The sequence below is a fragment of the Suillus subalutaceus genome, assembly GCF_016647625.1.
Source record: "Suillus subalutaceus strain FC151 chromosome Unknown DFJ58scaffold_89, whole genome shotgun sequence".
Taxonomy (NCBI): Eukaryota; Fungi; Basidiomycota; class Agaricomycetes; order Boletales; family Suillaceae; genus Suillus; species Suillus subalutaceus.
The window spans coordinates 166,725-187,833 of NW_024540338.1; the positions used below are offsets into that span (position 1 = coordinate 166,725).

Genomic DNA, 21,109 nt, shown 5'->3' on the forward strand with positions numbered 1-21,109 from the left:
ACGTGGCTCTCGGCATTATGATCATAATCATGGTAGTACCAGTATCGTACTCGCGCCATCTTGCTGAGGAATTGCAACCGCACTATCACCTGCGTTCTGTACCCTCGCAGTGTTCCTATCAGCACGTACATCAACCACCCTTACCGCATCTCCTTCCACGTCAACTTCCGTGCTCGGCATGCCAACACCTTGTGAAGGCAGAACAGAGCGTCGTACATCCATAATCTTGATACGTGGAATCTTGACATGACCACATTCGATCGGGATCAAATTCCACGAGAGCTTCTCCTCAGAACCCGGTAAAAGGATCGGAAGGCGACCGTTCCGCAAGCCAGCCACGATAAACGCATCAGAGGGATCGAGATCAAGCGTAACAGCGACATTGGCGGAGCGGGAGGAGTGCCGATTGCGAACTGTTAAGTGTATGGGCGTCGTCACATGGAGCTTTGCAAAGCTAGGGACGTCGAGAAGGGCGATTAACTCGTCCTGCGGAATCGTGAGCGTCGGAAGTGCAAACCGCGTGATCGACCGTCTTCCATGACCTCCGTCAGGAAGTATCCTGTCGTGTATATCTAAGCATCATCATCAATATGTCGCAATTATACAAAATTACCTTCGCCAGACAACTTCATAGTCGCCAGGACCAGTGATTTTATCTTCGCCCAAAACCTGCTCCTCCCGTGGATTAAGTGATATCCTACTCACGTTGCAGAACTCATCGCCAGGGAGGTATTCTGACACAATCATCTAGCCAAATCATATGGCAAGAGGAGAAACTCACCATCTGGAAACATATCGTCGCTGCTTTCATCTGACGAGCAGTCGAGTACCTTTGCAAGCGGATTATCCTTGTTTAAGGGATTAATTACCAAAGTAGTGTTGCAAAATTCGTTCCACCCACCTGGCGATGTAGCTTCAAGCTCTCAACCACCAAGCCACAAAGGGCTGAACACTCTATCCTTGTCGTGACCACAGCCACCCCGCCATGGGAGTCATCCCAAAAGTCGTCTTCAATTGTAGACAGATCCGCCAAAGCAGGCATAGCGTTCTTGCTTCTCCTGTACGCCACGTCACACGTGACCGTCAAAGCTTCGGATGTCGGAATAACGATAGTTTGCAACTTCTCGAAGGAATCGATAGCCGCGTGCTCACTCAAGGAACTCGAGCTGCGGGGCTCTGCGTCATCGTCGTCGCCTTCACTCGTGGAACCGGGCTCGACTGAAGTAGATTGAATAGATATGTCTAACATGCGATCACCAGGAGCACCGCTTCCCACGAGGTAAAGAGTTTTGGTGGCCGACACGCCCGGGGCGATAGTGCCGAGTCGAATACCTTTGATCAATCCGGATGAACGCTGGTCGTCAAAGATGATGTACTGAGCTTTTGAAAAAGGGACATTAGTGTTGCAGGTCAGCGAGAAAATAAACTATCAAACCTGCTTGATCCACTTCCGTCGGCTGCAACAAGACGTCAACAACAATATCCAGATGTCGCTCATCAATATTTGTGATATCGATGACGATGGGGTATTCTTCATCGAGTAGTGCCGGTGCTTGATGAGATAATGAGACAGCGAGCTCGTGAGGACGATGTCGAACACTGGATAAAAACAGTTGTTCACGATATCCATTGTGCTCATTGGGAGCAACTTACACAACACTAGAATAGTCGTTTCTCCCAAGCTGAAGAAATCGGATGGGCTGCAGTGAAGTCAACCAGAGTGGCACAAGTGTAGATATGTCATGAGAGACACATGGCTCGTGTGGCATTTCGATGGTCCAGCCGTTTTGTGCAAGTACCACAGTAATGCTCACGACCTAGACGGACGTATAAACTGTTTGTCACACTTTGTTAAAATGACACCCACGGTAAGCATTCCAGGAGCTTCAGAAGATATACTTCCGGAGACCACAAGTCGTTCGCCTGGCCCCCACCGAAGATCAGCGCAAATTTCCTCCGGTTCTTCACCTTCACCTTCATCTTCTGGCACTACCTGTCCAATTTTCACCAGCCGGACAGCCCTATCTCCCACTTGGCCGTCCATGGGGGGCGAATGTCGGAGTACCACAGGGTAATAACCATCGGAGAACGTAATAGTCACAGAGTCTATCGGAAGAGCGGAGAGATCCATGTTCGTTGGTGTAGCAAGGGATAGTTGAAATCCGGCCTCTTCACTGACCCGTACCTCGGACGTCCAAAAGACCAGCATGATGTCCACTCCATGCCAATCAGTAAAGATAACATGAGAACATGCCTCCATCAACTTACATAACGGATCAGATTCTTTGAGGTCAACAACGAGTGGCTTCCCTGCTGATACAGGAACCGAACTCTACATGAACCGGTTCAATTTTAATCGCCTCGAAGACAAGGCAGGGTGCCTCACCTCGAGTATCGCCAATAGGTCCTCCTGTAGAGTTCTCGACTCGTCAACATCTTGCGCTGAACGACATCATCACACCGTGCGACCACCTTCAAAACATTATACGTTACTTACCATACCCAATCATCTCCACGAGGAGCGTCGCCATAAGTTCCACGTCGCCGAGCTTCTGCGCACAGGCATACCACGTTGACAAAAGCGGTCTGAGCATGTGTTTCCATTTCTCCCTTCGGTACGTCTTTGCTATCCGCTCGAAGAACCTACACACCACCATCTAGTTTGTTTCTCGTACGATAAAGATGAAGATGCATACCGTATTGCGACGTCAAACTTCTCAGATTCGTAGTATGTATGCGCGATGCGGTAAACTATCCAGAGCGTCAAGCGCCCTTGACTCGTGGTGGAGCTATGCTTCTTGAAGAGTTCGTAGGATTTGGTGTAGAGCTGAGCCAAAAAAAATCGTCATCATTGTTTAACTGCATCACAAGTCAAACAGAGCACAGACCTCGAGGATTAATGTTAGATGGTCGACTTTCTTCTCGTTTGCGTGTCCTGGGGCCGCATTTGCCCCTTGCAAGATACCCTTCTTAGGGTGAGATATGATTGAGGGATCGATGGATCGAGACGCCAAACATACCTCGTTGGCCAAGAACCTCTCCCTGCGTGCTTCCGTGCATCGGGCGGCCATGTAGTAGTAATGTCCTGGATGCTGCAAGGCGTGGCTAGGATTCAACCCTAACGCTCGAACGGCGTCTAATTCCACGGGCGTGCCTGAAGATGTCACACTAGCCGTAAGCAAAGAAGGTGAATTTGTGGGGAATGTCAGCGAAGAGTTCGATCCTTGTTCTAGAAGCTCTGCGAGGACGCGGTGTCTGGAAGACATAATAAGAAATTCGTTGGATGTGTCTGAATATGAGGGTCGTACTGTCTCGCCATCCAACTCCAATACTCAAATGTCTCCTCGCCTATGCCCCATCCCCGTGAAAAATCTGCGAACCGGCGCATGTGGGAATTGTGATGTGAAAGTGCAAGCGAGTGCTCGTGATTGTACAGGTATAGTTTAGTTATCTGTCGGTCCAGTGTTAAGAGTGATCATACAAGGTGCATACATTCGCACCTTCACATTTATGGCGTCCGCAAGGACTTTGGCCTCTGCCCAGCGCTTGGTTCGAGGGGGAAGGATGGCAGTCGATCCGAACATAATCATGAGCGTCGCGTACGCATCCTGATAGTGTCTGACAAACTTAGTTTTCCAATCTTTTTAGCAGCGAAAACGTGACTGACTTGAGCGCAACCTCGTCTTCACCCCTGAACTCTGCAAAACATGCCATCTTGTATTCATACCGCACGGTCCACCCTTCGGGACGTAGTGGGCGGGTGCTCGCAACGCCCATGGAAACAAGAGGTGGGGGGTTGTACGATGAAACAGATTGAGAGTGCCGATTGCGCTTACGCCTGACACGCTTGGAGTGTGAGGTATAGTATTCAAGTGCAGGTTCGTACAGGGCATCTTGCAAACTAGGACATCATGTAGCGCAGTTGTAGAAAAGAATTAGAGTGCCCTTACCTGCGTGCAAAATCATTCAATTCAGATGTACTAACTGGACTGAGGACAAATAAGGCTGCACGGGAGTCAAGCCCGCTCTGTCTTCTGATGAAGGTGAGACGGCTATCTAATGACGGGTCATCTATTACGCGGTTAGAAACCCATTTAACTATAACAAATGGACGATATACCGAGCATCCTCCTAGTTGCAAGTAGCACGACAGTCAATTTGATACCGCGTTCATTGGTCGTCTTCTTTCGGGCTGCAACCTCAGCGCTGAGATCATTATCTCTTCTTCGTTCCTCCTCTGTTTTATCGCGTTCATGTTCTGGGTCTGGTGGGTCCAACGGAGATCGAGCGTGTACCGCGGGTGCCTCAAACAATCTGAGAAATAGAACAAAGACGCTCGGCACTAGCGCAGTGTGTTTCCGTATCCATATGGGCGCAATCAGGCCGTCGGGATACAGGGGTGACGAAGGTGTTAAGGGTGAAAGTGGTGAATGGGCAGATGCATATGCAAGGTCCTCTGGCGGAACGAGCTTGCGAGGAGGGAATCGGACGTCTTTCCCCACAAGGATCATTTGAAACGCTCTTGTGCGCTCTGGTGCCCATATCGCGACTTTGTGCTGCGACTGGAGGGCATCTCGGAGGCGCGCAACGAGGCTCGCGAAAGGATCCTGGGTCTTGGTAGGTGCAGGCGGGGGGGATGGGGTTTGACCTGGCGTTTGTGGAGCACTTGGAGCGGAGGCAGACGATTCAGGTGGTTGGTCAAGGCCTGCAACGAACATTACCGGAGCGAGCTGGACCAAGAGCTCAGCTGGGTAGGAATTCATTCTGGCAATTCCTGATGATGAACTTCACTAAACCGATACTGAGATGGCAGTTTAACAGTTTCCAAGGCAAGAAACCTATAGAAAACAAACAAATATCATCGAACTGCCCACCGTAAACTACCGAAGAGTCACTCGAGTGCCTCCAAAGTATTGGAAGACTTACTTATATATACCACGTCCACGAAGTAAGATCTAGTAGTCGTGGGAACTATTGAATTTGAGGTTCTCGGAGCGCCGCAGACTTTGTACCTTCTCCTATATGTTGTGCGCCGAACATCAGCTGGCCCACGGACCAACCTTTTCTGTCACTGGGATGTGAAATGGTCAAGTTTGCACCGTACCACCAGTGGCTAGTGACGTCAGGCAGCGTCACTGCTATATGAAATGCGACGATTATAAGAAGAGTCCTGGTTCATCTTTATCATTCACCGAACTTCATTCCAACCACCAACAAAACATATTTGACCAACTGCATTAAAATCCACTGAGATGGCTAAAGGCTGTACTTGCATCAGTGACTGCGGGTAAGTGCTCACTCGCAAAACCTTTTATCATAGTTTCAAACACGTCCATAGCGCATGTGGCCCTTCAGGCACTGGCTGTACTTGCCCCAAGAATACTTGCGACTGTGACAATTGTGCCAACAAGCAACAATCTTCGCAGGTACATAGTTAATCGCACTTCTGATTCGCCATGGTCCTCATCATATCAGTGCGATTGCAAAGGTGCAGGTGACAGCTGCAACTGTACCAATTGTCCACAGCAAGCATGCAGCTGCGCAACGAAGTAGTCGTCTTGAGGATCTGATAGATTCATCAGAAGATGCCGCCGAGTATTCAGCCCCTTTTATTATGTGACCAAACAGTTTCTGTATCAGCGCCGCATAGTGTTGTACTTCTATGTAAATCAATAGTTCTTTAGGTCTGCCTCTTCGCGACGTTGTCCGACATTGTCTCCTGCAACACAAAGAAAATACAAGAAACCTCAATGCACGTGACTCTCACGCGCGCACATCGAGCGCGTACCTGCTATTTTCGGATGAAGGTAACATCTTCTCTTGCCAATGAGCGTTTTCGTATAAGAAGCGCCTGGCCGAGTCGTGATTTTACCATTCCCTCTCAGTCCCTCGTATCTCCCGGCTTATTGACTAGGCCTCCATCTAGATCTCGTTCACTCATTAAGTATCATTTCTCGCTGCCGCTCTTCAAACACAATTATCAACCCCATCACATATACCTCAATCCATCTTATACCCAACCAACATGTCCTCAGTGACCCTCCGCATTATGTCCCTCTGGGTTATCCTCTTTTCAATATCTGCAATGGGTATGCATATCTTTCCCAGCTCGGTACCTTACAGGGCTTGACTTTGCCGGTAGTTGCAGCATCACCCGCACCAATAGATCCCGGGCTTGCATCGGTCATCACGAGCAATATGAATCTGAATTGTGGTGAGAGCTGTCAGACCGCTAAGGGCACCAAACAACTGGTAATGTTCACTATTAAACGTGATGCATGTGTCTTCTAATTTGTGTACCTGACAGAATACGAATTTTGCCTTGACGTCTGCATCGAGCTCAAATTCATTCGTGCTTGGAGCTATACTGCTAGCTTGTGGCGTTTTGGTAGGATCATGAGAGTATATCGTTACGAAGCACCTTCTAGGTCGGACCTTGACACTTTGTACTTACTAGAACAGTTGATGTAGAAGTAAACATCAGTGTTGTTTGTAATGATAGTGTGTAATAGCACGGACAAGAGACATTGATGGGACTCCACTGATGCTATGTATCATGATTGGCACGAGAACCCATATGCGAGATATTGGTTTTCAAATCCAATTCGGCACCGAATCAGTACTACGGCAAAACCATGCACGAGCAAAGTTATTCTCAGTCTGCGATTGAACAACAGATGTAAGAGAAAGGGACTGCATAGCAGACTAGCAAGTATAAAAGCGTTCAATATCAGTCTTCGATCAAAGGAATCAGTGAAGCTAGTCGCAAGGGAAGGGGAATCAAAGAATGTCGTCGAGACGGATAATGGAAAGAAAGCGTGGAGGTGTGACTGTATCAAAGTTCAGTTGACACATCTGTGTGCCTCCGGAAAGCCATCGAAATCATATCCGCTTCTGCATCAGAGTTGTCCACGAGCTTGGCGTGATATTGTCGAACACTAAGGATGAGGCGTGGTCCCAGCACAAACATCTGCATGACCGAAAGAATTTGACGAACACCGTCATAAATCTGAGTTCCCACAGAAAGTGAGTTCTATAAAAGTAATAAGTCGTAGTCACATGCATATGTTAATGATATGTTGGCGTACCGCCGAGAGCTGCGGAGACAAAAAACCGAGATCGAAGCAAGAAACGACAGCAAAGCTAGCACGTACGGAACTTTAGCGGAAGTTAAACCATATTGAATTAAGTGTTCACCTTGCAAAGTAGACAACGTGAGTCTGTATTAATGCTGTAAAACAGTTCCCAATCGTCCATCCCCTCAACGGTCGTTGCAGTTCACGGAAGTTATAGTAGTAATCCAGGTTGCAAGACACAGGGCGAGGACTTCCCATACAGTGTAGAGTATCCATGTCATGGAAGGCAAAATTAGGGCGTCTGCGTCTTTGTCATAGGGAATGCACTGATAGGTGCCAGAGAGGATGAGCTCTTCTGATATTCATCTGACCAGCATAATACGCTCGAGCCCTTCGACTATAATATAATTTAAAGCTTACTCGCTTTGCAATTGTATGCCTGTTTATCATTGCAGTCATCACTCCACATGCAATGGTGACAGCTGTGAAAATTACAACGAGAAAGACAAGCATGTTTCTGGATCGCTGATACATGGCATATAACCGAGTTATCATGATCGCTTGCATAATGTATCAGCCATGTCAATATTGCAGAGGTATTGTAGTTGAGTAGCTCACCACCTACTAATGTCGCTATACTTTAACTCTGACATCCACTGGGATGCCTCTTGCAAGTTTAGATTTGGAGGGTATCAAAAACGTGATTAGATAAATAGATATATTTAGGAAAAGGATATTTATATCCGTCTACAGGACTCGTGACCCACTCACGAATCCACGATCGATTCACTGATGATGCATCGATGAGCCTGGGCCACGATAGGTGAATGATGCGGGACTCTTATCTTACTTTGTTTCAACTACTAGCTATTCACAATGAGAAAAGGCAATTCGTCGAGGAATTCGACACAACAAACCCACACGTCTAGTGAAGGAACAGCTCGTGAAAGTTCGGTACGTGGTTTTTGAGGGTCACTTAATTCACTCCACTCCAGACACTGACATCGACGCATCCTTTATCTAGAACCGACCCCGTAGCAGAGTCGGTCGGTTGCTGGAGAAGGTTAAAGACGGTGCGAATAAGTTAAGGATCTCGGTGAGTCCACGAGCACGTGTATTGATTGTCCTGGAATACGACTAAGATTGCAACAAGCGCTCGAAGAATTCCCGTAGCCGTAGCCTTGCTCCCCCGGATATCGAGGTAGGTCCTCAAACTTGACCTTCAGTCTCTGTGCTCTCTCTAAATTTTGGTGGTCGCGCAGGTTCAGGCTGCTCCATCTGGTGTAGAAGTGGAGGCTGATACCCAATCGGCACTTCGGGATGCACACGGGGCTGCAAAACGCATCCATCCACTCTCGGGACCTGTGATGTCTGTTGGCCAAGACGCACAAGCGGATCTCGATGCTGCCGGTGTCCAGGACGCATATCTCAAACCACTCAAGATATTCGACGATATCATCGGGAAGATCGCAGATGTATGGACCCTCCTTTCGCTCGGAACCGAACTAATTCTGTTCCACAGGTACATCCATATTCAAAGATGGCACTGGGCGTGTTGTCTTGTGCAGCTAAAGTATGCCTTCTCTCTCTCTTCCTATCTCCCACCGCTGATCAATCATTTGTGCAGATTATTCTAGCTCAAGTAGATCGCGATGCAGCGGTACTCAACCTTCTCAAGAAGTTGTGTCAAGTTTACGACTTTATGACACAAGATCAGATGCTTGGCCAAATCTCGTCGATGCGCATTATCCTCGGACAGATCTCTCAGCAGACCCTTGAATGTGCTCAATTTATCAAAAATTATTCGGAGACCAAGAACTTCTGTGAGTCTCAACAAGCTGTTACGCTTTGCATTGTCTCAAGTTTCTACCGTTATCGCAGGGAAGAGACTCGGAAAGAACGTCATCTCGGAAACAGAAGATACGATCCAACAATACAGCAATGTGTTGGATATGCTCATGCATAACTTTCGGGACCAAGTTGCTCGCGACGTAGCCATACATGTCCACCGTACGGGTAAGGGTTCGGACGTGCTTGTGACTTGACATATATTCATACCTTTTCAGGAGAAATACTGGACCTCAGCGGTATGACTTATGCCGCAGGCGCGGGCTTAGATACAAGAAAACAATGCCTCCAAGGGACGCGCACGGAAATCCTTTCCCAGATTACGGAATGGGTCAACAGCACTGGGGACAATGTTCCACGTGTGCTGTGGCTATCTGGCCCTGCAGGAAAGGGGAAATCGGCCATCGGCCACACCATTGCTAAGTGGTTCAACGACGTGGGAGGGCTTGGTTCGTGCTACTGTTTTGACCACCAGCGAGAAGCAGATCGTCGCCATGAAAAGATATTTTCCACAATCGCGCGCGACTTGGCTGACCGTGATCCGGAGATGAGGCGGGCATTAGCAGATACAGTTCAGACTGCGAATTCGCTCAAGAGCACAGTGGATATCACCCAGCAGTGGCAGAAACTTCTTATCGAACCACTGGGGAAGTCATCTGGGTCAACTATGGGACCCATCGTGATCATGATCGATGCACTGGACGAGAGCGGTGGAGTAGAGACGAGGCGAGACCTCCTCCGTATTCTAGCTGGCAAACATCAAAACCCTGCTTTTCCCAAAATCACAGACCTCCAAGACAACTTCCGCTTCATCGTCACCTCTCGCCCGCTTGGCGACATCAATGCCGAGTTTCGTGGTGTCCAGCATATTCGACAGATGTCCATGGATGATATTCCACCAGCAGTCGCAGAGCGCGATATCCGTGCTTACATATCCAAGGAGTTGGAAGGTCTGGATTTTCAGGACAGAGAGTTTGCAGTCCTTGCTGAGAAAGCTGATGGACTTTTCGAGTGGGCGCGTCTCGCCTGCGGATACATCAAAGAACCCCATCCTGGGATATCTCCGATTGAATGCTACGAAGCTGTGGTATCACGCGATCCGGCTGAGAGAAGCATGCTGTTGCACGACATGTATCGCCTCATTTTAACAGATGTCATGTACAGGAATACATCTACCAATGCCCAGCATTCGCAGAAACTGCGTTCGACGACGCTAGCAAGATTTCACTCAGTGATGGGACAAATACTAGGGACAGCTGAACCCCTTCCTTTAGCTTCCCTGAACGCCATGAGGCACTATTTTCCAAAGCGAGAGGACAATTTCGACGTGGAGCTTGTGGTAAAAAGCATGGGTTCCCTCCTCAGCGGCACCACCAACCCAGATTCGCCAATCCGACCACTTCACGTATCCTTTCATGATTTCTTGACGGACAAACCATCCAGCGGAGAGTTTTTCATCGACCTGCCAAGGGCGCAATGCGACCTTGCATTCGCGTCACTTCGAGTGATGGAACACAGTCTTCGATTCAATATCTGCGATTTAAAGTCGTCGTATTTGCCTGATTGCGAAGATCCCGGGCTGCAAGAACGAGTCCAAAAATGCATCCCCCCACATCTGTCATATTCCTCTCGATTTTGGACGTCGCACGTACGAAACACAGCCTTCGACAAGGAGCTCGCGAAAGAGGTGAAATTGTTGTTCGACCACGAGCGGCTGTTTTTCTGGCTCGAGTTACTCGCCCTGATCAGTGCGCTCAGCGGTGCAGTTGGTGCCCTTCCGCCCGTTTCCCAGTGGCTAAAGGTGAGCACACCGCTACCAGGTGTCAGATAAAGCGCTCATGCACAACCACAGGGCCATCCCAAATTCAAAGATGTCTCATCGACTGCAATGGACGTACAGAGGTTCATTCAAGTCTTCGGCGGCATCATTTTACATAGCACGCCACATCTGTATGTATCAGCACTCCCATTCTCGCCTGCCAACTCTCCGCTATCGAAAAAGTTTTCTGCACAGTTTCCGAATACTCTTCGTGTGACATGCGGACGTGATATGAACTGGCCGGCTGTTCAGACCGTGCTCAGGGGGCACACTGATTCAGTTTTCTCGGTCTCATTTTCGCCGGACGGCACTCGCATCGTCACTGGTTCAAGGGATAAGACTGTTCGGCTGTGGGATGCAACAACGGGGAAGCTAGTCGGTGAGCCCTTGCAGGGGCACACTCATTTCGTTAACTCGGTCTCGTTCTCGCCGGACGGTACTCGCATCGTCACTAGTTCAAGGGATCACACTGTTCGGTTGTGGGATGCAGTGACGAGGAAGCCAGTCGGTGAGCCCTTGCGGGGGCACACTAATTATGTCAACTCGGTCTCGTTCTCGCCGGACGGCACTCGCATCATTACCGGTTCGGAGGATCACACTGTTCGCCTGTGGGATGCAGTGACGGGGAAGCCAGTCGGTGAGCCCTTGCGGGGGCACACTGATTCAGTTAGCTCGGTCTCGTTTCTCGCGGACGGCACTCGCATCGTCACTGGTTCTTGGGATCACACAGTTCGGCTGTGGGATGCAGTGACGGGGAAGCCAGTCGGTGAGCCTTTGCGGGGGCACACTGATCCAGTTAGCTCGGTCTCGTTCTCGCCGGACGGCACTCGCATCGTCACTGGTTCTTTGGATCACACTGTTCAGCTGTGGGATGTGGTGACGGGGGAGCCAGTCGGTGAGCCCTTGCGGGGGCACACTGATTCAGTTCTCTCGGTCTCGTTCTCGCCGGACGGCACTCGCATCGTCACTGGTTCAAGGGATCACACTGTTCGACTTTGGGATGCAATGACGAGGAAGCCAGTCGGTGAGCCCTTGCGGGGGCACACTAATTATGTCAACTCGGTCTCGTTCTCGCCGGACGGCGCTCGCATCATTACCGGTTCGGAGGATCACACTGTTCGCCTGTGGGATGCAGTGACGAGGGAAGCCAGTCGGTGAGCCCTTGCGGGGGCACACTGATTCAGTTAGCTCGGTCTCGTTTTCGCCGGACGGCACACGCATCGTCACTGGTTCTTGGGATCACACAGTTCGGCTGTGGGATGCAGTGACGGGGGAGCCAGTCGGTGAGCCCTTGCGGGGGCATACTGATTCAGTTAGCTCGGTCTCGTTCTCGCCGGACGGCACTCACATCATTACCGGTTCGGAGGATCACACTGTTCGCCTGTGGGATGTAGTGACGGGAAAGCCAGTCGGTGAGCCCTTGCGGGGGCACACTGATTCAGTTAGCTCGGTCTCGTTTTCGCCGGACGGCACTCGCATCGTCACTGGTTCTTGGGATCACACTGTTCGGCTGTGGGATGCAGTGACGAGGAAGCCAGTCGGTGAGCCCTTGCGGGGGCACGCTGATTCAGTTAACTCGGTCTCGTTCTCGCCGGACGGCGCTCGTATCGTCACTGGTTCAAGGGATCTCACTGTTCGGCTGTGGGATGCAATGGCGGGGAAGCCAGTCGGTGAGCCCTTGCGGGGGCACACTGAATCAGTTAGCTCGGCCTCGTTCTCGCCGGACGGCACTCGCATCGTCACCGGTTCTTGGGATAACACTATTCAGCTGTGGGATGCATTGACGAGGAAGCCAGTTGGTGAGCCCCTGCAGGGACACACTCATATAGTTAGCTCGGCCTCGTTCTCGCCGGATGGCACTCGCATCGTTACAGGTTCAAGGGACAAGAGTGTTCGGCTGTGGGATGCAGTGACGGGGAAGCCAGTCGGTGAGCCCTTGCGGGGGCACACTGAATCAGTTAACTCGGTCTCGTTCTCGCCGGACGGCACTCGCATTGTCACTGGTTCCTCGGATAACACTATTCGGCTGTGGGATACAATGATGAGGCAGCCGTCGCCACAGCGCACCGAGTCAGACCATTCTGCATTCTCACATGAACATCGCATGATCGGAGCCACCACTACCATGATATTGCACACTTGGAACAATCACTTTATTTCCTTCTCGTCCGACTCTATTCATGCGCTGCCCAATACTTCTGAGTTAATGGAGGGAGCATCTCATGACGACTGCAGTTCGACCCCCTTTTTCCTGGATAGTGACAGTGGATGGATAGTAGGGCCCAGACATCGGCTGTTATTCTGGGTACCACCCGCTTCTCGACACCCATTTTACAGCCCTGGGACTGTATTAGTGATACCCAGAGGAGGTCCTGAGCTTGATTTGAGCCGGATGGCACATGGACAACACTGGCAAAAGTGCCGAGAGGAGTGAGTCTCTTCAAAACCCTTTCCGTTCCTCGCACTTACTAAAAATCAACGCTTGCAGACCTTAGTACCAACGATGATCGCAGCAATGGATCCAATTCAGACACAATTTAAATGTGACCGAGTGCACAGTGGATCATACTTACGTATTTTATTCTGTACTCAGCACCTAGTCCGAGTTGTCCAAGCGAACGACTTGAGCTGACTGGTATAGCATTCATGATGTTCATGCTAGTTTGTGAGAGCACGTAATGACGGACAATGCGGTTGCGAGTGCGCAATGGATTGTGTCGAAGTGTGTTGCATCGGTGCTTCCTCTTAGCGGACTGTCTATGCGCACGCCATTCTATACGGACTCGATCATAAAACCCTGAAGACGAGTCGAAAGGTTCGTAGTTTGGTCGGTTTCTTTGTCGTCTCGCATCGGTCCTAGACTCACGAAACTCATTCGTCTACGATAAGGATTACCCCCAATCTGTAAAATTTCCCCATCGATGGGTCATAGATAGTGCACGGATCATGGAACACCGTTCCGCACGATTTATTCGCCCCCATTGAAAAAAATGCATAAGGAAAGACTTTCTAAGTGGAACTAGTATGGTGCGCGGCGCCTAGTCACCGCTACTTTTGGACAGCGGCCAAATTGGTCGACGAAAAACTCCACAACATCATGCGCACATGTTTAAGCTTTCATTAAGCTACCTTGAGCTTAGAGTAATTTCATGTAACAAATAACAAATATAACTTAAATCCGTCAGACGCATTCCTGAGGCAGTCGCCCGTCTGCTTGACCAGCGTTTATTACCATATATAATAGTTCCCACGCCACCCGACCAATTCTTAGACGCAGGAAATTTATATCTCCCAGCCTCATATGGAAAATCGGTCTGGTAGATCAACTCTGATGCTTATTGTGTTTCTGTGAGAGGAATAAGGATTTGAAACATGTCTGCATGTGTGATAAATTTTGTACAAAAGTAGCGGTGACTAGGCTGCGCGCACTGTAGAAGTACAAGTGGTAGGGGTAACGGCAGCCTAACGAGAGCTTTCGCAGGCTCGAAACCGCTGTCAGTCCACTTTACTAGCCCTTCCCTCCCCATGTTAACAGCGCCCCACCCTAGGGGACGGTGGACTGCAAGAAGGTGCGGAAAGGGTGGTCAGCCTGAGTCTAGGGTCACTCCGCGTAGACTAAATCTATGCCGCCTCGTTCCTCGGCGGCTTAGAAACCCAACTGGCTGAATAGAAGGACATTGTTGTTGCGGTCATCTGTGGTCCGAGTCGTTCTTGAAGTTCCCGTTGCACCGAGTACAAACTAGTATACAGTTCAAAGTGGGCTAAAATTTTGAGAAATGGGGTGGGACGTTGAAATACGTAGCCCATTGCATTGCAAGTGTTCACTGTACAGTACAGTATATAATCATGATATCCACGACGAAGGCGGTGAGAACGCCGACAACACCATAAAAACGATGCGCGTAAGGATGATGTGAGCTGTCATGATCACGGTGAGTCATAATTTAAAAACAGCTGGAGAGCCAGGAGAGGCCCTTTTCACATGCGCAGGCTCACGATCCGCTCCTCGGAATGTACCGTACCGTACGTGCAACATGTTTTGCGAAATTTCTGTTCATCCACCATGGCAAATGCAATACTACTAAGTAAATATATCATATAGATATCATCTAGCTATTCCATGTCCCAGTCTACTTCTGTCAAGACCCTCTCTTGCACAAAGGTGCTTGCCAGTGGAAGAATGACAGTGTTTCTCGGTGCCGCAGATGCTAAATCCCTATCAGGATTCAGCAGGCACATCAGCTAGTTTCCTGGAGTCGAGATTGATCATACTGGCAGCGTCGAAACCTTCGTGATCGAAAGAATCCACTTTACTACATTCGACTCTGAGTCATTGTTAATCTGATGGACGGCCACTTGATTTGGTGAATGCTCTTGAGCGAGGATTGAAATAGACTGCGACATGCGAGAAAACATACAAAGGGTACTAGTACAGGCATTCCCAGAGGGCCATAAAGAAACCGTTGCAACTAAGTAACGTGCTCTCCGACTGTGACAGCAGAGACCGTGCTTATGGCCAAATCACTGTTGGCATGTTCCTTCTACCGACGAAAGTGAGACATCATCCGCTTTCCGAGTGACACCTTACCTTCAAGTTGTTTCAAGAGTTCGCGAGCTTCTTTCTCAATCTCCTTCAATTGTTGCAGTTGCGTGCCATCTTCAGTGTTGTGCTTGAATCCCTCGATGACTTTTCCATGCGAAACTTCCAGTTTCTTCACTTTGGAAGCTAAGGCCTTTCCTGCGTCGGTTTCAGGGATCTTTCTTCCCCAGTCAACTAGTTCCCTTTGAATCTGGATGGCGTCAACAACTGTCTTGTTCGCGAGAATGGGCTTCATGACATCCCACGGACGTGACTGATTGAACCGATCGGTCGTAGACCCATGTGCCATCATTTCCTTCCAGAAGACACTCGTCAACTCTTGCTCACGTGCTGCCAGTGGTCCCTCATTCGCGGTAATCAGATCAGCCCATTTTGTGGTCACCAGAATGACGTTCTTCTCTGCATCTTCACCGCACAGCTTTCGAAAGACATCAAGATCCCTGAGCGTCGTCCCAAACATCCGACTTTGGGTGATGTCGTGAAGGTAGAGGATACCGGCTAACTTCATGTCCTGGCCATACCTAGGATCAGATTATGAGCTGTATATACTTCAGCGATGGATATGTACTTACGAATCTGCCAGCCAAACAGCGATGCACCTCAAAACTTCCTCATCGGATTTGTATGTATCATCAGAACCAGGTGTGTCGACAAGGACTACGCGGCGGGAGGGATCGCCGGGACATTCACAGAAGACGTGTTGAATATCGGCTGTACACGACTTCATTCCATGGCCGACCGTGACCACTTCCTTCCCGGCTGCATCATTGACGAGCTATCCGTCGAAATCAGCCTGTGAAATATAGTTGAGTTATGGTCTTACGGTGCTTTTACCAACTCCAGTTCGTCCCATTACGCTGAATGATAAATATTGGTAAGTTGCATATCGTCTTGCACCATGAATTAACCTACGGTATAATGATGTCATCGACCCTCCATTGGTCTTTTGCCAGTGTCACATCATCATCTGCTTTAATACCGTGCTTGTCTGGCCATTTCGATGACATCGTAGCTGGGGGGTGGGTGGATAAGGGGACGTCTGCAGACCAGCGCTTGTTGGTAGAGAAAGATATATATTGATGAGTTGCGAGGCACGAGCTCCCATACTCTATAGCAATCAGACTTGGTTTATAAATGAATACCCTACAGGTCCTTCCGCCAGTTCGCAGAGGTGTATGTAAAGTGTGTGGCTGGAAGCAAGACCTCTAGCACCTCGGGAAGAGGTGACCGGTGACCCGACAATGATCAACTTAGGTCATGAATCCATGGCAATCTCTCGTTAGGCTTCCCGTAACTCACCGCAACTCTTGGACGTTCCAGTTGCCCAAGTCCACCGAGCGTTATTTACAATCAGGTATGTGTAATTAAATGATGTGCTGCGAATCAATTCAATATGAAGCGCACGAGTGCGACAAATGGGTGGAAGTGTTTGGTCCAGGTACCCTGTAATCATTCGGACCTTTTTCGGTTCCTTCCGAAGAATGACCTCAAATCCTGAACACGCCAAGTCTGGACACCTAGGCCTGTCGTTCGAAGGAACCGAGAAAGATCCCAATGATAACAGGGTACCATGACCTCCCAATTTAATTTTGTTCGTCTTACCGCTTCTATGGTGCTGCCTATTATGTAAGTAGAATACTTTCTGGGCGGAACAAGGGTGCAAAGAGTTTCCCCGAAATGGCAAATGACTCGGGAGTTCAAGTTGACATTATCGTACACCATTTAATTAATTATAACGACATTCACCAAGTTGGCCCTTAAAGTGTATTACATGGTATCGTAAGGCCGGAAACTTTTTTCCGACAATTTGCACTATAATTATTATCTATACCTACACCGTCAACTGCCGCCAGGCTCTGGTATAGCTCTGAACTTCAGATATCTGCCACAGGGTTTTCTCGCAGCCTGTGTGAGAGGACTTGGCTTACAAATACGATCAGCTGACGGCATTCGAAAAAGTAAGGTGGGCAGGGAATCGAACTCCAGAGCCTTCAGCCAGCAGCATCGATACATTGGACACAATAACAGCTCGGCCACAAGGGCTTATATTCGTAGGATGTCGATGTATATATGTCTGCCTTCTGGTATTTTCCCGCCCAAGTTCCGGTCTAGACTTGGTACAACACATATTGCAACACATATATATGTAGTGTAAAAATGGCCAGAAGGGTAGAAATATATTATATTTAACTTCAGTGGGCCTTGGTGTACTTTGGGAGGGATTGGAATGGTGTAAATTGTAGGAGGTGGGTGTTGTATATACCTCGACATCCTCCAAATACAAGCCCTTGTGGTCAAGCTGTTATTGTGTCCAATGTATCGATGCTACTGCCTGAAGGCTCTGGAGTTCGATTCCCTGCCCACCTTACTTTTTCGAATGCCGTCAGCCGATCGTATTTGTAAGCAAAGTCCTCTCACACAGGCTGCGAGAAAACCCTGTGGCAGATATCTGAAGTTCAGAGCTATACCAGAGCCTGGCGGCAGTTGACGGTGTATATTGATACGTGCTTTGCTCAGTTCTAAAATGTCGTTGGCGACCTTTTTAATGGGCATGATAAGGTGGGCGGCCTTACGTTAAACGTAGCACGCCGCGGCATCAAATTTTTACTCTTTCGATGCCTTGTAAGCTCTTGTAAGGCACATTGAAGAGCTAATTAAACTTGTAATCCGGCAGCATTAACATGGCTCTTTGTTTTTTCCGACAGGGGAGGTCGGGGTCCTGATCTGAGAAGGTAGTCGCCATTGAATGAAAATCGAGTGTTCATTCACCGGCGTCTTTGCCAGCACCCTCTCGCTGTGGTCTTCTCATCGCCTCATTTCGCTTTTCGAGATGAGTATGAACGAGAACGGCAGATTCCAAGAAGACGATATCATAATTTTGTTAGTATAATCGATCCACACGATGTTGTCTAGATGCTAAGTGGCATTTTAGGGTACTGGGATTGACTGGAGCAGGCAAAAGCAAGGTAGGACCACCATGTTTTGAGAAAGCACGACTAATCAGACGTTACGAACAGTTTATCAATACTGCTATCGGGGAGCCCAGAACGCGCACGAGTAAGGGGATGGCATCATGTACATACGAGGTCGAGAAGTTTGAAGTACCCCGTTCTTCCGAGTCGAGCCCGCACCGCATATTCTTGGTCGATACCCCTGGCTTCGATCATACATACATGGAGGAATCAGAGGTATTCGACCGAATTGCTAACTGGCTAAAGGATGTGTGAGTATATAACGTCGAGTGTTGTCAGTTTACACCAGGTATACTGACCGCAATGTCAGACATGTGAAAATCGCCGGCATCATATTTCTGCACGATATAGCCCACGACAACTATTCATCGCTGAACAGTGCCATTCGAATTGTTCAAAGAAGGTTATTAGGCTCTCATCCGCTAAATAATGTTATCCTTGCCACGGCGAACTGGAGTGATATTGAGCCAGGGGAGCGCCAAAAGCGAATCGCGAACACCGAGTGGGGAAATCTGATATCTCAGGGAGCTAGGGATGATCAATTTTTGAACACGGAAGAATCTGCCAGGGCGATCATCGAGTCCATCGCCCAGCAGCCCTGGAAAGAACCTCTGCTAATTCAGCGTGACATAGGTGTTCCAAGGGTATGTTCCTCATCCACCAACTCCCCAACAGCTACAATGTCATCGAAACGGCCAGACAAGCACGGTATTGAGGCAGCTGGCGATGTGACACTGGCAAAGGACCAATGGAGGGTCGATGACATCATTATACTGTAGGTTAATTCATGGTGCAAGACAATATGCAACTTATCAATATTTATCATTCAGCGTAATGGGGCGAACTGGAGTTGGTAAAAGCACCGTAAGACCATAACTCAACCACATTTCACAAGCTGATTTCGACGGATAGCTCGTCAATGATGCAGCCGGGAAGGAAGTGGTCACGGTCGGCCATGGAATGAAGTCGTGTACAGCCGATATTCAACACGTCTTCTGTGAATGTCCCGGCGATCCCTCCCGCCGCGTAGTCCTTGTCGACACACCTGGTTCTGATGATACATACAAATCCGATGAGGAAGTTTTGAGGCGCATTCGCTGTTTGGCTGGCAAGTTCGTAAGTACATATCCATCGTTGAAGTATATACAGCTCATAATCTGATCCTAGGTATGGCCAGGACATGAAGTTAGCCGGTATCCTCTACCTTCACGACATCACCCAAAGTCGGATGTTTGGGACGACGCTCAGGGATCTTGATGTCTTTCGAAAGCTGTGCGGTGAAGATGCAGAGAAGAACGTCATTCTGGTGACCACAAAATGGGCTAATCTGATTACCGCGAATGAGGGACAAGCACGTGAACAAGAGTTGACGAGTGTCTTCTGGAAGGAAATGATGGCACATGGGTCTACGACCACTCCGTTCGATCGGTCGCATCCGTGGGATGTCATGAAGCCCATTCTCGCGAACAAGACAGTTGTTGACGCCATCCAGATTCAAAGGGAACTAGTTGACTGGGGAAGAAAGATCCCTGAAACCGACGCAGGAAAGGCCTTAGCTTCCAAAGTGAAGAAACTGGAAGTTTCGCATGGAAAAGTCATCGAGGGATTCAAGCACAACACTGAAGATGGCACACAACTGCAACAATTGAAGGAGATTGAGAAAGAAGCTCGCGAACTCTTGAAACAACTTGAAGGTAAGGTGTCACTCGGAAAGCGGATGATGTCTCACTTTCGTCGGTAGAAGGAACATGCCAACAGTGATTTGGCCATAAGCACGGTCTCTGCTGTCACAGCCGGAGAGCATGTCACTTAGTTGCAACGGTTTCTTTATGGCCCTCTGGGACTATCTGTACTACATAGTACCCTTTGTATGTTTTCTCGCATGTCGCAGTCGATTCCAATCTTCGCTTAAATCAAGCGACTGCGTCTTAAATTATTCGTTATTAATCTTGTTCTATATATCACGCCGCAACCAAAATATAACTCCATGTCTCTTGTCGCTTCCCTGCTTGGCATTTGCAATCTCCAAGGGGCCATTGCATGTTTGGCATGTTTGCGGCACGAGCTATTGTCGTCATCCTTATGGGCGTCTCATGTCTACATTCCAATTATTGATTTACATCATACCATCAACAAAAGCAACAAAAACATTAATGAGCATATATAATTCTATCTTGCTGCCAACCTGCTATGCATCCCCAACTCCACTTTAGTGGAAGAGGGTTCTGTCACAAGCAAACAGTCAATCCTCCGCAAATGCACCTGTGGGAAAAGCTGAGCCAGTGGGAAAATATTTTTTGATTGAGCGTTTCATATAGTCTCATATATATACTAGTCATTCTGGAATCTGAATCTTTATTTATTTTTCCTTTCCAAACGCTCTGGACACATTGAAGACTCAGAACGAAAGGCTGAGTGAAGACAGAAATTTACTCACATGCGCCAGTTCGTGCTCAGCATATGATATGTATTGTAAGCTTGTGCAAGCTTTCCTCTCGTGAGTCAATCTCTTTGTTGAGAAGTGTCTGCCTTTGAGACTAGATGTCTACTGGAGTAGGGGACCCCAGGGGTAGGAGCCAAGTGGCAGCTGAGTAGCACCGTAGTTTAGTGAGCCATTCAGTGTCTCTCAGGCTTTGTCGTAGCGCAGTGCTCTTCACCACTTCTTGCCTTGCTCACAACACACAGGCACACAGTCGTGGATACACTGCTCCACTACCCAAGATGGTTCCACTACCATGACAGTGAGGAAATTCAAGAGTAAAATTTGCAGGCCCTCTTGGATAATGTCCTAGTT

At 48.8% G+C, this 21,109-nt stretch overlaps 5 protein-coding genes across 5 annotated transcripts; 3 read left to right on the plus strand and 2 right to left on the minus strand.

Annotated features, from left to right (window-relative positions):
* Nucleotides 1-27: 27 nt before the first annotated feature.
* DFJ58DRAFT_663732 (Gryzun, putative trafficking through golgi-domain-containing protein) lies at nt 28-4,763 on the minus strand (the record flags this gene model as incomplete). Its single annotated transcript, XM_041382392.1, has 18 exons — nt 28-559; nt 614-734; nt 782-848; nt 902-1,380; nt 1,436-1,599; nt 1,654-1,817; nt 1,862-2,217; nt 2,269-2,332; nt 2,387-2,442; nt 2,498-2,643; nt 2,697-2,827; nt 2,889-2,966; nt 3,021-3,255; nt 3,309-3,451; nt 3,501-3,618; nt 3,668-3,901; nt 3,951-4,071; nt 4,121-4,763. The coding sequence occupies 18 exons, from the start codon at nt 4,761-4,763 to the stop codon at nt 28-30; spliced, it is 3,852 nt and encodes a 1,283-aa protein (XP_041241494.1).
* Nucleotides 4,764-5,833: 1,070 nt separating this feature from the next.
* On the plus strand, nt 5,834-6,573 carry DFJ58DRAFT_799084 (uncharacterized protein). Its single transcript, XM_041390723.1, has 3 exons — nt 5,834-6,089; nt 6,143-6,252; nt 6,308-6,573. The coding sequence occupies exons 1-3, from the start codon at nt 6,026-6,028 to the stop codon at nt 6,398-6,400; spliced, it is 267 nt and encodes an 88-aa protein (XP_041241495.1). The 5' UTR covers nt 5,834-6,025; the 3' UTR covers nt 6,401-6,573.
* Nucleotides 6,574-7,855: 1,282 nt separating this feature from the next.
* DFJ58DRAFT_915374 (uncharacterized protein) lies at nt 7,856-8,585 on the plus strand (the record flags this gene model as incomplete). Its single annotated transcript, XM_041395436.1, has 5 exons — nt 7,856-8,030; nt 8,101-8,172; nt 8,230-8,277; nt 8,339-8,488; nt 8,550-8,585. Exons 1-5 carry the CDS (start codon nt 7,953-7,955, stop codon nt 8,583-8,585), a joined length of 384 nt encoding a protein of 127 aa, XP_041241496.1. The 5' UTR covers nt 7,856-7,952.
* Nucleotides 8,586-15,117: 6,532 nt separating this feature from the next.
* Nucleotides 15,118-16,552, minus strand: DFJ58DRAFT_799116 (P-loop containing nucleoside triphosphate hydrolase protein; the record flags this gene model as incomplete). The annotated part of the gene is made up of 5 exons (XM_041390724.1): nt 16,256-16,552; nt 16,167-16,200; nt 15,916-16,118; nt 15,332-15,864; nt 15,118-15,284 (listed from the first exon to the last, which is right to left on the minus strand). Coding segments are annotated over exons 1-5 (878 nt in total), but the record flags the coding sequence as incomplete, so codon positions are not given.
* Nucleotides 16,553-17,992: 1,440 nt separating this feature from the next.
* Nucleotides 17,993-20,373, plus strand: DFJ58DRAFT_799117 (uncharacterized protein). The gene is made up of 8 exons (XM_041390725.1): nt 17,993-18,223; nt 18,276-18,309; nt 18,361-18,566; nt 18,626-19,090; nt 19,146-19,179; nt 19,228-19,427; nt 19,483-20,009; nt 20,057-20,373. Exons 1-8 carry the CDS (start codon nt 18,090-18,092, stop codon nt 20,074-20,076), a joined length of 1,620 nt encoding a protein of 539 aa, XP_041241498.1. The 5' UTR covers nt 17,993-18,089; the 3' UTR covers nt 20,077-20,373.
* Nucleotides 20,374-21,109: the final 736 nt, after the last annotated feature.